Source organism: Melitaea cinxia, chromosome 15 (genome assembly GCF_905220565.1).
Source record: "Melitaea cinxia chromosome 15, ilMelCinx1.1, whole genome shotgun sequence".
NCBI classification, from domain to species: domain Eukaryota; kingdom Metazoa; phylum Arthropoda; class Insecta; order Lepidoptera; family Nymphalidae; genus Melitaea; species Melitaea cinxia.
The window spans coordinates 6,938,520-6,952,974 of NC_059408.1; the positions used below are offsets into that span (position 1 = coordinate 6,938,520).

The 14,455-nt window shown below is 30.6% G+C and overlaps 1 protein-coding gene across 1 annotated transcript in view; it reads left to right on the top strand.

The window, feature by feature from the left end:
* Positions 1–8,924: 8,924 nt before the first annotated feature.
* Positions 8,925–14,455, top strand: part of LOC123660645 (dual 3',5'-cyclic-AMP and -GMP phosphodiesterase 11-like) — a 92,687-nt gene continuing 87,156 nt past the window's right edge. The window contains exons 1-2 of the mRNA XM_045595700.1: positions 8,925–8,949; positions 9,621–9,762. Coding sequence (XP_045451656.1) covers positions 8,925–8,949; positions 9,621–9,762 — 167 coding nt within the window. The remainder of the gene's footprint in view (positions 8,950–9,620; positions 9,763–14,455) is intronic.

Below are 14,455 nucleotides of genomic sequence, written 5' to 3' on the forward strand. Positions count from 1 at the left end.
AACGCCAAATCATAATAAAATAAAAAATAAATAATTTATCTAAAAATTAAAAAGAAATTTAGGGGTGGACTACCCTTAACATTTAGGGGGATGAAAAATAGATGTTGTTTGATTCTCAGACCTACCCAATATACACACAAAATTTCATGATTATCGGTCATGCCGTTTCGGAGGAGTTTAACTACAAACACCGGGACACGAGAATTTTATATATTAGATTGAACGAGTATGTATCTAGTTTGACGACAATGGCAGTTTATAAATAATAAACCTAAGAAAACTCGATTTCCATTGTCGTGGCTTTGAAGGAAAACATCGCATTAAAACCTGTTGTGGTTACTGATTTTTCTTTCCTACAACGTTTGAAGGTCTTTTTCAGGTGCGAGACTAAATGCTATTTGTAAAAATGTCAGTTAAAGGACAGGTTGCTACGCTAAGTAATCTGAGCTATCCAATCCTAGAAAAACTATTAATTATAAATTGTAAAATGTGCTAAAAGTTTCGCACTTTAACTTATAAATTTAAAATGGCTGTAATTTTAAAACAGCTATCTATGACTATACCTTAATTTAAAAAAAAAACATTTAAACGTTGTTTAAGAGCTGTCGTTGCCCCGTGTACACATTGACTGCGTCAATGAGTGGGCGAACAAGATGCTGGTCACTATAACGTCAGCGACAAAATTCATGAACACAATTTATGTCGCGTCTGCGAGGGGGCTGCCTTAGTAAAAATTGTAATGTATATTAAGGCTACATTACAATTCTCACTTTGTCTAGATAATTAAACAAACAAATCAACATTTAAAATTCTAATGTCTGCGTTGTAAATTAAAATGAGAGAAATAGGGCAAAGTATTGTAATTCTTTTTTTTCAAATATATTGTGTTTTATACGTTATTGAAGACAAATAGAAAACACGTGGATGCAGAGGTCAAGAGAAGGTTAACATTTTCATTCTGCAGTTATTACTGAGTGACACAGGTACTCAAAATTAAAGCCTACTTTACATTTTAAGAGTATAGAAACAAAATAATTTATTGAACACTAATGCTTATTTAATTAATTACCGTTACAAAACTTCGTTTTCAAAGTCATTTTATAAATATCGACGTCAATTTTATTAATGTTTTTTTTTTATGCCACTTAAAAAAAAATTGGGAACCAAGCTACTTTATTAATTAGTGACGATGGTATCGGCGTGAGAAAAAAATCTAGTGTCGCTCTTCTTAATCTAGTTTCTTGCTTCTGTGCATATTATCAACGGTTTATGTTCCGAAATCTTAAAATCGAATTCACTCAAAATAACAAATGCTACAGATGCAATAAAAAACTGGAAGTTAATGTGTCTTAATGGCGATATCACGAAGGACGTTACAAAACGAAAACTTTGGGATATGTCAATAGTTAACAATACTCAAATAAATTAGACGCTAAATCTTACAAGTGACAAAAAACCGTACTAGACTTATAGCTGTGTTAAATAAATTTAAGATTTTCCAAATAACATTAATAGTTGAGAGTACAAAAAATCTACCACAGATTATATAATGTGGAAGTTTCAAAGTTCCAGCTTGCGAGAGAAATAAGGGAATTAATCTAAGTACGAGTATGCAAATAGCTGGGTTTACTGAACTCTGTGGTTTCGACGTCTGACTTCGTAAATTCTGTGTTCAGCATTGTTGTGTTATTCTGGAGAAAGCTGACTAAGTTTTTTGTATATTTTTAAATTATGTTGATAGTATTTTTGTCTCCTTTGTATTTTACTCTATAGTTTTCTTTGCTTTTCTGAAAATTTTACATTTTGATGATGTATATTTTGTTTTCGTTTAGTAAACATATATCATGCGCTTTTTTGTGTAGCAGTGTGGTGGATTAAGCTACAATCCTTCAGCCACGTGGAAAAAAGGCCCATGTCCAGCAGTGGGATGTTACAGGCTGAATTGTGATTTTTTGACGCAAAAACATTATACATTTACAAGAAATAAATGCATAATATTTTTTGTGTCAAAAAATAAATCTTTATAAAGTAAATGCGCGTTTTGAATTCAAATTATTTTACAGTGGGTTTCGTACCCAAACCCTACGTCAGTGCAAAGTTTGGTAACTCTATTAATAAACTCCTCCGTCCTTTGTCAGTGGATCTTATATGTTCAGAACCTTAATAGGAATATACCAACATGTATATACACATGCGTAGGTACAAACAGTTTTAAATGGAGGTCACCCCATACAAAGTAATTATTTTCGGCCGATTTTTGCTTGATGAAAACAAATATGTGTCGTTATGAACCTTACATTGGTACAGAATCCTTTGTTCTCGACTCGCAGTTGACTGATTTATATACATGTTAATAAAAATGCAAAATAGAAGTATTGACTACAATAAAAGCGTTGATTTGCTTGCTCCTAATGTTTTATCTTGCGGATAAACTGCAACACAACTGCAATATCTAACAAAAATATTATGCTTTTACAAATATGAATAAAATTACTATACTGAAATCTCTATGTATATTTCGGTAGAAGTTTGCATAATGCGCAGATTTAGCTATAAATATAGTAATGGAATATTCAAAGAGTAAAGTATACAACATTTTATTTTCTAGTTACTGATGACGATCTAAAACTTTCAACCATTTTTCATGTTTTATTAAACGACGCGTTTATTACTATAGATTTCATTCTGATTGAATTTTTTTTTGCACTGTTTTTACCTAAATTTTTAATGTTTACCTAAACTTTAAATGTTTTCTAGCACGCGCCGTCAATTTGAGCCATAAATTGAAACTGGTATCTGGTATTTGTTATTGCGAATGAACGAAAACAAATTTTCAGGTTTAATGCACCTAATCCATAAATTTAGTTTTAAGCCATTAAAATCTTTAAATAAAAAAAAAAAAACTAAATAGGTTAAAGTATTTCTAAACAAATTATTTCGCAAGGATTCTGCTATATCAGTGACTAGCTGTACCCGCGACTTCGTTCACGTGAATTTTAACAAAAAAAATTGTTCAGTTGGCAGAGCTACAAAAGAAATAAATTTCTAAAATAAAAGTAGCCAGTGAAAGTCCCGTCAAAATCAGCCCAGCCGTTTCAGAGATTAGCCGGAACAAACAGACAGACAGACAAAAATTGTAAAAAAAAAATGTTATTTTGGTTTATGTACCATATATACATCCATATGCAATTAGTAAAAAGCGGTTATTTTAATATTACAAACAGGCACTCCAATTTTATTTATTTGTATCTATACAACACGTTTCTCTATAGATATCTATGGATAAACGTATTTTATTGATTTTAGAAGGTGCACGGAAGTCTGGATTATAAGATAGACAAAGCGTGGGTTGTGACTAGACCACAATAAAAACGTACAATGACAACAAATAAGGTATCTTTAGAAGTCTGTAGCGTAGGATTTTATACTTTTACGAGTTAGTCCCGCGTATGAAGACTATCGTGTATGTATTATGTATGTTCTCTTATGTGGAGATTTATATTTCCACAATCTTTTGAATCGTCTCATTTTCAAATATAAACGTTAAAATACGGAACTGTCGAACAGAGTTAATCAGTTGATCAAAACAGTTTCCAACATGACGTCATACACCCAATATTTTTTAATTTTCTCTTAAAAATCCTTCTCATATATATAACTAAAGTACGAGTTTACAGTTATTTTATAGTTTTCTTATTATTTTCAAGTTCTTGTTTAAAGTTCGTTTTCCACTCAAACGTGAAAGAAAATATCGTAATTAAAATTGGTATTTTTAGAATTACTGAGACAAGTGTATGTTCATTTGAATTTAATATATAACTCGTGACCTATGCATTTATCCGTTGTCTTAATGGAGGAAATAACTTAGGGAAGCAGTAGAACAATCTTTGTTACAAAAACTGTTATAAATTTCTAATATTTAGTGTTCTGTGTTCCACTTGATATGAGACCTACTTAAATTTAAACCTATGTTCTTTTTCATAAAAGGTATGTTATATATTGTAATATAATGTATACATTAATGGACCAATTTCCAGAAAGCTTATCTAAAATAAATAAAAGCTGGTTCGTATCGCGTTAAGTTCCTTATTGGACAAGGGTTGATATATATTTGCTTTGCCAATTCATTGTTTATAGAATATGGCAAATCAATATCACGTACATCCACAGTATCTTTGTTATCTTTATATTATTTAAGCAGATTAAATCAGAAACGATTTAATCAAAAAAGAAAGGTTGAAACTAAAAGAGAATAAAATGAAATAATGTATACAAAGAAGTAGATACTGAATTATACTTTTGGTATAGATGTGTATGTAATACTTGTTATGTTTTTTTTTACGATTTATTGTAAAGGTATCGTTTGTTTCATTGAAGTCAAACTTCTTTGCGCCCGCTTGACTTGGGGAGCTGGTGAATGCGTGACGAAAGCGTTAAGAAAAGTGTGATCGAGGAGAACGGAAGTTGAGAGGGAGATGTTAATTAGTGAAGATAGAAAGAGAGATATTTACGTTTCGTAAGTGGAAAATCTCTGGACTCCTGGGAATCCTACGGAAACTTATTTAAAGGAAACTACGTTTATTCGTTTATAGCTTTAATCAGAGACTGGCTGACACAAAAACATTTGTCTTACCCTCAAAATGACTAATTAATTAAATACAATATACTACCTACATCACAGTAAGTTTTACTTCAGTCGTGTGGTCTAAGGAACACTCGTTTTTTAACATTGTCACTGTAACCGAATTAGAGCTATGAGTATGAGTATGAGTCTGTTAAAGATCAATTTTCTACTTTAAATATTTTTTATTCAAAGTATAGTAGTATAGTACAGTAGCTTACAGACAAATGTCATCAGGTACCATGTCATCATATAAGTACCTAATACATTCCAATCGATACACATTTAATTTATACAAGAACAACCTCATAAACTTCAATTTGTTTAATCTTCAAATGTACGTTATCCGTACGTCACACGCATACGCCGTAATAAAGTGTAGAGTTTACACAAAGCCCTTAGGAGATGAGGGTCATAGTAATTGGCATTTACATAAAACTAGAGGCTCGGAAGTCATTCCGTCTATTCTCTGTGCTCGATACATAGGGACTCAACAACAAACATTTGTTCAATTTGTTGGCAAATTAACGAAGAGCCGGGGTCACGATAGGAATTTAAACATTGATTGTAGGTTACAATTGTTCTGAAGCTAAACATTGTCGTATAACGGATCTTATATTTAAAATACATATATACTGTGCTATTATTTGAATTAAAACTATTTAGATTGAACTATAAATACAGTTGCTAAGAGTTTTTTTTTTAAAACTAAGCCTTCTTCAGAGAGATCGGTATCTACTATGACTCATTCATATTACTTGAGGTAAAAAGCACACAGGATATATACTGCTCAAAAACTGGAGCAGCCCGACTGGGTAAGTGCCTCGACCTTACAGAAAATCACAGCTAAATAATACTGCTTTCAAGCAGTGTTGTGTTTCTGTGGTGAGTAAGGTGACCAGCGTTCCTGGGGGGAATTGGGGGTAGGGTCGGCAACGCGCTTGTGATGCTTGTAGTATTGCAGGAGTCTATAGGCTACGGTAATCGCTTACAATCAGGTGAGCCGTATGCTTGTTTTCCAACCTAGTTGTATGAAAAAAAAATAATGCCAAGATTTGAGGCATGATGATTTATGATGGTAAGCCTTTTTTCGCTTTGTTGGATTTATTTGTAAAAAATAAAAAACAATTTAAATAGGTTAAAAGAAATATTTAAAAAATAAAAGAAGTGTCTATATTTAGTTATTTTTTTTATTTTTTATTAAAGCTAAAGTAATCTATGAACAAATAAAAAGAAACACGCAACCCTTTCAGAATCGCCTACTATCATTCAAAAAAATTCAAAGTAAAACTTTGAAATTGCTTTTCGTGGAAATCTTTTGTTTGATTTATTTAGATGAAAAAACCCGTTGGAAATTCGGGACATAAAACATGCTAAGGGTTGAAACACACTTGTGTGAATAAGTGTGAGGCGACAGAAGTTTGTTCATCAATCCACGGCACGAAAAGGGACAAATCACAAATTTGAAAAAGAAAAGGTTTTTTCCACGAAATTTCATCAATTAATATAAATTAATTTAAGTAGAATAATAAAAATGTAGTTGAGAGGATGCACAATAACCTAACGACTGCTCAGATTAAAATATAAAATGCGTTTTTTTTAAATGATCTAATATGTATCTAAACAATAAAAATGCCGCATTAATTTTTTTGATAATTTTGAACATTATCGTAAATCGGCAAAAAGAAAATTTTTATTCCTTAAAAAATCATTTCGTTTAAATATATTTCTTTAACCGACTTCAAAAATTGAGGAGGTTACTCCATTCGATCGTTTTATGTATGTTCGGGGATAACTTCGTCGTTTATGAACCGATTTTAATAATTCTTTTTTTTTTGTTGGAAGTTAAATATCTCAAATGCAGTACCATGATAAGGAAACCGTGATCTGAAGATGGAATCTCAGAGAAATCGAGGGAAACTCTCGAAAATCGTAGTGACGAGTAGTGCGTTTGTTAATTTTTTTCGTCTACTTACGTTGTCGATGTAATTGAAGTCTGTTTTTTTCGTTTGTGAGAAAACATAATTATTTGTTGTCTTTTTTAAAATTCATAATACTCGCCTTCAGTTCGCTTTGTTGTAAAATATCCAATCTTTAAGATCGATGTTAACATTTTTGTTGAACACAATGTACTCGTATTGTGTCTTATACGACCTGCTCAGCTGGTCTCCGTTTATCACAAATGCGTCTTCGTAAACATGCCATTGGATAATGTTTAATACAATCAACACAAACAAATCGTATCCTATTTATACATTGTTGTTATCATAACGAAGTATAAAACAACTTGCCTCGCGTGCGTTTTTATATTAAAAATACACAATAGTTCCAACTTCTATTACTGTGCCAAGAGTAAAACGTTTTATAGATAATTTCTACCTTATGTGTGTTGATGGTTCTTTTATGTTTTTACTTAATTAATACTTCTTTAGTACCTACTGCAATTACACGAGAATTGCAATTCTACACATCGCTAGAAGAACAAAAAGTATAATATTAGAAGTACACGCCGCGAAAATATGTAAACAACAACGTATTATAATTGCTCTATAAACATTCTAATTATTGTAACAGTCAATTAAAAAGTTATAACTGTTAATGAAGAAAACGAGGTCAAAAACGTGTTCACATACCGCACATAAAAAAGAAAAAAAAAGACACTATTTGAATTACCATCATTGCATTGCGGTGTTTTGAAAAAAATATACGATATATTTGCATGCGATAGCTCGTGTCAATTTCAATTAGGCGAAAGCAAGCGTTCCTTTGCTTGTTTAATTGCCAGCTATGAGGTCGTATACGATCTTGCGATAACCATCAGAGCGTGTCTATTGCAATTAAGACATATTACGGAGTATAGCGTTTGCAGTCGGCTTAATCGGTTTGTTGACTGGTTATCAGATGCTTCTGTTTATCGAGAAAATACTTTCCACGTAATTTTATTTGCATCTTTCCTTACACACCTTGTTATTAGAAATTTTGAAATATACATTCTACCTTTAAATACTGGTTTTAAACGACATGATTGTTTTAAATCGCATGCAGATGTCCTGACTTGGTAATGTTAAAATAATAAAAGCTCGCATTGTAAGAATTAAATGAATTTGAATATCGATCAATAACAACACCCTCTTTTTGCGTTTATGGGTTATAAAAATTTAGTACATAGAGACAAAGTAATAGCTTTGTCTCTATGTACTAAAATTTTGTAATCTACTCTTCGTGACAAGATATTTTAAATAGAATAAAAATTTAAATTGATCAAATAAGTCACGATTGATTGTGCAACTAAACAATAACACAAACTAGCTTTAAAGAATAATTGCTACTAAAAAAATATAGACGGCGACCAACATATGATTAGTGCATTAATTAGCTATGTATTAACATTATCAAAATATTTAATATTTTTAACGGAATTTACAGGTAATTAATTATGTATGTTACTTTGTCGGCAAAAATATACCAGACGTGTTTTAAGAGAAACTAGTTCTTACTTTTTGTTTTGTATATTTTAGTCCAAAGTTCACATAAGTCATTATCAAGATAGACGGAAAAATCACAATTATATAACACCATATTTTTGAGATTTAGAGATATAAATGTAATTGTTAAACTTAAATAGAGATAAAAATCACAAGTGGCTTTTGTTTGGTGTTTAATTATATATTTTTTTTGATTTTTAAAACTTTAAATGTAGTCGATAATGTGGTGGCGAATTTCGCCGGGTCATGTGAAGTATAAAAATGACATAATACTGGTACAGCATGAACTTTGAACATGTTTAGATGAAACAATATAGACAAATGGGTCGCTACTTGTATTTATTTACGTAATATGTGACTACATTCATGTACCTACATTCAAGTAGTTAGTACTATTAGATTGTCCGTGCTCAGGGATGCATGATCTAATTTTACAAATACCTCATTTGATATTTACTAATGTGAAAAAAAAACTTAAAGAGGCTATTAGTTTACATATTATTCCTTACAAATAATATAATGTAAAGTACAAAAAAGTACTCAATGATAAATTTAAGAACAATAATCAAAAAAAAAGGAAAAAGAAAGAAATTTAAGGTTAGCTCTGTTACGACTGTCAAGACTACTAGCAAACTTCTAAACAATACTTGTATTATACCAATAGTGCAATTAACACAATCTTCTGCTATTTTTTAATTTTAAGATAGCCAAATAGAAATAAGGAAGTACGGCAAGGCGTACATATTTCAAATAACTAAGAATGTATTTAAGTTGCGGTTTAAATTCATTTTTATTCAAAAGTGTCAGTAACAGGCAACATGTGGGAGGTGGATATTATTACTGGTAACCCAGAGCAATTTTTGACAGTTACACAATATTTTAGTTTACTATTGTAAACACTCGTGTTTAAATTAATATATTTAATTCGAAAAGGCAAAAGTATAAACGCATTAGTCAACAAGAAACTTGATTAAACTCATAATCACATCGAATGTCATAAAATAATTTTCGAATTTTAATAGTGACTGTTACCTTTTTGACATATTATAAAAATTGACCAAAGAGTATCACCTACGTATAATTATGTAAGTAGGTACTCAAAGTGACTTTTAAATATTTAAATGTTAACATTAAGTCAGATTCTCCATTCTACGTGACATTGGCGAAATCATCTGTGCTCATTTGGCACTATTGAAAGCCATTAATCAAGAAGAAGAAGAAGATTATGTCAGAAAAGAGTGATTTTAAGTTGTGGATTTAAATGAAAACGATTATTAAAATCATGGATTTAAGTTGTTGCTTCAATTGTTTGAATAATAAAGTTCCTAGTAAGGATTTTTATAATGTTCTTTAAATAATTCTCAACAAGGATGAACGTCTCTCAATAAGTAGATTAATACCTAAATATAATATTTATTCTATTCTACCAACCCATGGCTAACTTCTGCGTTTTTGTTTCAATTATACTTTATTTAAAATTACGAGTGAATTAAAATCTTTCTCTGTTGTTCCAGGTCTGCAGCTGCGGAGCATAGAAGAGCCTCCAGGTGGCGCGGGCGGTGGCATGCCCGCGCCAACCTGTTACGATGCAGAATGTGCCCGCACTGAAGCCTGGCTTGATGAGAACCAGGAGTTTGTACACGACTATTTCTTAAGGTAAACCTTTTTATTTGTTTTTAAATATATCATAGAAGAACAGACAGACTTAACTTATTACTAAAAAGGCGCTTGTTGTCTTGGATTTAGGATATAGGCATCAAAGAGCACGAAAGGTCTTTCAAAAAGTGTTGTCTTACAAGAGTTTTGTAACCCTGACCTTAGTAGTTTAAAAGTTCCGCAAAAGTACAAGTTACATTTTTCAAAGAAACTGCCTGAAACCGGAATAAAACTGCTGTTTTATACCCGTTTCGGGAGATCCCTGAAGTATTAAACTACTGAAATCCCTGTATAAAGTTTTTAAACTATTGTCTTAGAAAACCTTATCAGGTCAGCGTAAAAAAGCTTTTCTATATTGTTGGCTTTACCATTAGTAATCTAGCAAAATACATTTTAGATTAATTTATAAAATAGTAATACAACTTGTAAAGTTGTACTACTATTTTATAATTGTATTTTAATGTTTGCTTAAACCTATTCCATTTCTATATAGATATAAAAACGAATGTTTGTCTGTATGTCGTTTATAGAATCGTAAACTATTCATTTCTGAGTTGTTACGACCAAAAAAAAGCGTAGCGACGCGCAGGGTTACAGCTAATAGCTAGTAAATATCTTTGAACTTAAAATGTAACTGTAAAGAGAGTATTTAAAAGTAATCTGGCATCTATATAACTTTAACAAATATAAGTAGTTACTGATTACTAATAAATCAGTTTTTCTCACGTACCCTTAAAGGTTACGTGAGAAAAATTCATATTATAATTTTATCATAGTATCAAATTGACAAAGAAAAGACATTCTTAGTAATATATGACGCCATTTGAACTGATCAAAGTAAAACAATTATGTAACCTAATCAGAATCGTCGGCAAAATTTAAAAGCGGGGGTGAAAGTTACTTACGATACATCGACTCCTTGCTAATGAATGTCAAAGTTTACTCTTTCAAAAGGTTGGTTAAATGAGCTGAAATACAATTTTGTTAAAGGTATTTTCACACTAATCATTCAGTTTTATATTTTAGTAATCCTAGCTGTGCCCCCGACTTCTTCCGCGTGGTATTAAAAAAATCTTGTTCAGCTCCCAGAGTTACAAAATAAAAATATTTCTAAAATAAAAGTAGTCTAAGTTACTCCTTAATTACATCAGCTATCTGCCAGTAAAAGTCCCGTCAAAATCGGTTCAGCCGTTTCAGAGATTAGCAAACAGACAGACAGTCTGACAGACAAAATTGTAAAAAAAAAAAATTGGTATTTGCTTTTAGTAAAAAGCTGTTATTTTAATATTATAAACAGAGACACCAATTTTATTCATTAGTATAGATTGTGACAGATATATTTTTGTTCGTGCAATAAGTTGCCTTCGGCATCAAGATGCAAAAAAATATAGCTCCGCATTGCTTAGGTATCGTCCATAATAGGATAGTTGGTTCAATGTTATAAGAGAGAACGAAAAAACAATTGTTTGCAATAAAATAAATATTTACTAAAATACCTTTATATTATAAACTGGGTATGCCATTTTAACATTTGTGACAAACTACATAGGTATTTTAAAATTTGAACCTTTAATTTCAATATCACTTTATAAGACTACGGTTAAGTTACTTTTATGGCAGACAATAAATAGGTTGAACATTTTAAATATCTAAATAAAAACGTATTTAATATAAAATCTTATTAAATCCTTAACTTGCATTAGTTTACCTTATTTCAAGGTTCACGAAATCTCCATAAGCCTTATTTGTATGAAGTAAATGTGTCTCGTAGCAGTTACCACAACATATCTCAAAAGTACTCTACTGAGCTTAGACAAAAGCGACTCCGCTACCAAGTTCATAAATTGTTTGTCCTCGAGTTAAATACTATTAACTTAGTTCCTATACCTCTATACATTATTATAAACAGTATCAAGGACGATTCTGTTTAATATTTTTTTCAAAACGATAATTTTCTATTAATTGTTATATTTTTTAAAGGTCTAAAAAAAAGTTACGTATATTTCTATCATCTATAGAACTGATTATCTCTGTTTTTTCTTTGAACATTTATCGTTGGTAAAATACTACGCTTATATTTAAAAAAATCGTGAAACGTATCAATTAATAACAATGAGCCATTACTTCATCTAAATAGCTTGAACTCTATGAAATACTGTTATAAATTACAATTTATATTTCGCATGACAATGTAAAAAAGTCGATTATGTAATTCGTTTAAATGTAATAAAATATAGTGATAACTTTATGTAAATGCCAACATTGTAACAGGTTCCTTTTTATTGCACTTTGATAAAACTTTTGATATTAAACACTTGACATGACATGACATACGTTATCACTCTTGTAACGTCGCTGTCGTCCATATTATAATAACTATCATTAATTTACGTTAGCGTGCTGTGTGACGTGGATCGTGGCTTTTTATACTGGTACAAATTAATATACCACGGCTGACAGTCGCATGGCTAAAATTATGTTATTTGCACCAATGTAAGAACTTGTATTTTTATAAGTAATAAATATTTTAAAAGAAATTTTACTAAATATACGATTTAAGTTATTTTACCGATCAAAATAACAAAGCTAGGACAAAGTTGTAGATGTCTCATCTATACTAATATTATAAAAAGGATAGATTTGATTGTTTGTGTGCATTGAATAGGCTCCGAAAGTATATATATATATATATATATATTATATTTTCAAAAAAATTGGGGAACAAAAATTATTTTCAATTTTTCGTTAAATATTCGTGCGAAGCCGGAGCGAGATGCTAGTGTCTTATAAACATGGATAATGTATGATACTAAGTTATTAATCATATTAACTAACTAAACTTCCAAAGATTATAAAATTAGTAATTTTGTTAACACATATGTTTTTATTTGTGGATGACGTATTCTTCTTGTATAACATCTGATTATGAATGTAGTCCGTCTGGCCTCTATCACATCACATACGATAAAGGCCACCTACTTGTGCGCGACTAATGTCTTCGACGTATTTCGTTTTCGGCGATGTAATATATAGTATATAAAGCTACATATTTGTTGTTACGATATGAATGTTAACATTAAAACTTTGTATCATGTTGACAATAGAAAAAAAACTTACTTTAAATAAGATAAAAAAACTACATAAAAATAAAAAGTGTGTATTAGTGAGAAAATGAAACCTCATTTCTGAATGCCTTTGTATTGGAATTTGTTTTTTATTGTAAAAATACTCTGCATAATATTATGTACACAATCATTAAAAAAAAATGTGTTTCCAGGCAAACGAAAAAAAAACCAACTTTAATTATATCGACAAGTAATACAACGTAGGTAGACGAAAAAATAGTCAAGTAAACACGCATTATCAAAGATTACTTCAAAAGTTGTAATCAGATCTCGATGACATATAAATGTGGCCACATGATAAACATCAGCTTTCGATTAACTTAAAAATCATCAAAATCGATACACTCGGTAAAAAGTTATGCGGATTTTCGAGAGTTTCCCTCGATTGCTCTGGGACCTCATCATCAGATCCTGGTTTCCTTATCACGGTACCTCACCAGGGACCACCCTTTCCAACAAAAAAAAAAAAAGAATTATCAAAATCGGTTAATAAACGACGAAGTTATCCCCGAACAAACAAAAAAAAAATCGGTCGAATTGAGTAAGCTCCTCCTTTTTTTGAAGTAGGTTAAAAAATATTAAGTGAAAGGGAACAGTGAAAACTATGTCACTGATATGTCAAATAATATATATTATGAAAAATAAAACGCTTTCATAAATGTGGTTTTATTTACTTTGAGGTTTTTTTTTTTATAATGAGGTTTTATTAGCAGTGCCTAAGTGCCTAATACTTAAATTATTTTAAAATCAAAAATAAAATATCTAGTATTATAAAGAGTAAATATTAGATCTTTTTGTTTATTTGTAATGAGTTAACTTAAAAAGTACTAGACCGATTTTAAGAACTCTTTCATTAGGAGAATGCTACGTTATTTGTTGCTTCTATTTACTCCAGTTATGTTTAATAACAATTTTGTTAATACAAGAAATGAATATCTTTATACACATTATGATTTTTGGCATTAGGCGGTTCCTTTACGATATTAGATAGTTTGATTTATTGTTATTTTATGTTAGTGGATGGTAGTTACCAAGATAGCACAGAAGATTTGTTCGGTGTATTCAAGTTTACAACCTTAATAAAATTTTGAAGACCGTAAAAATAATAGGATTTTTTTATTAACCCTTCACGTAGTCAATAAAAACAAAAAACGTGAATTATACTAGTAATTACCATAATATTGTTGGTAATCTATCTATGAAACTATAGCCTTTTTTAACCCAGAGGAAATCCCTAACGGATGCCTCTAGCCCGGGGGAGCTGGAGGGTATGTTCGATTTGCACGGACTGACTCTGGGGTGTTCCTTCGTCTACGCCTAGAGGGAAACGCAGGGACGCGGTTGCACTTCCACGATCCCGCTAGCAGTTGCCTTAAGGGCTTGTCGCGATTACTAACTCCTGAGAGGCTCCTTCGAACATTAAAAAAAACTATACTCTGCTAGGCCAATTACAAAATTATATTCATAATTTATTTTAATATATAAATACAAGAAACAGTAAGTTAAATTTAAAATTTATTCCTATTTTAGTTAATTTCTAAAAAGCTAGGTTGTGTCAATTTTATTTT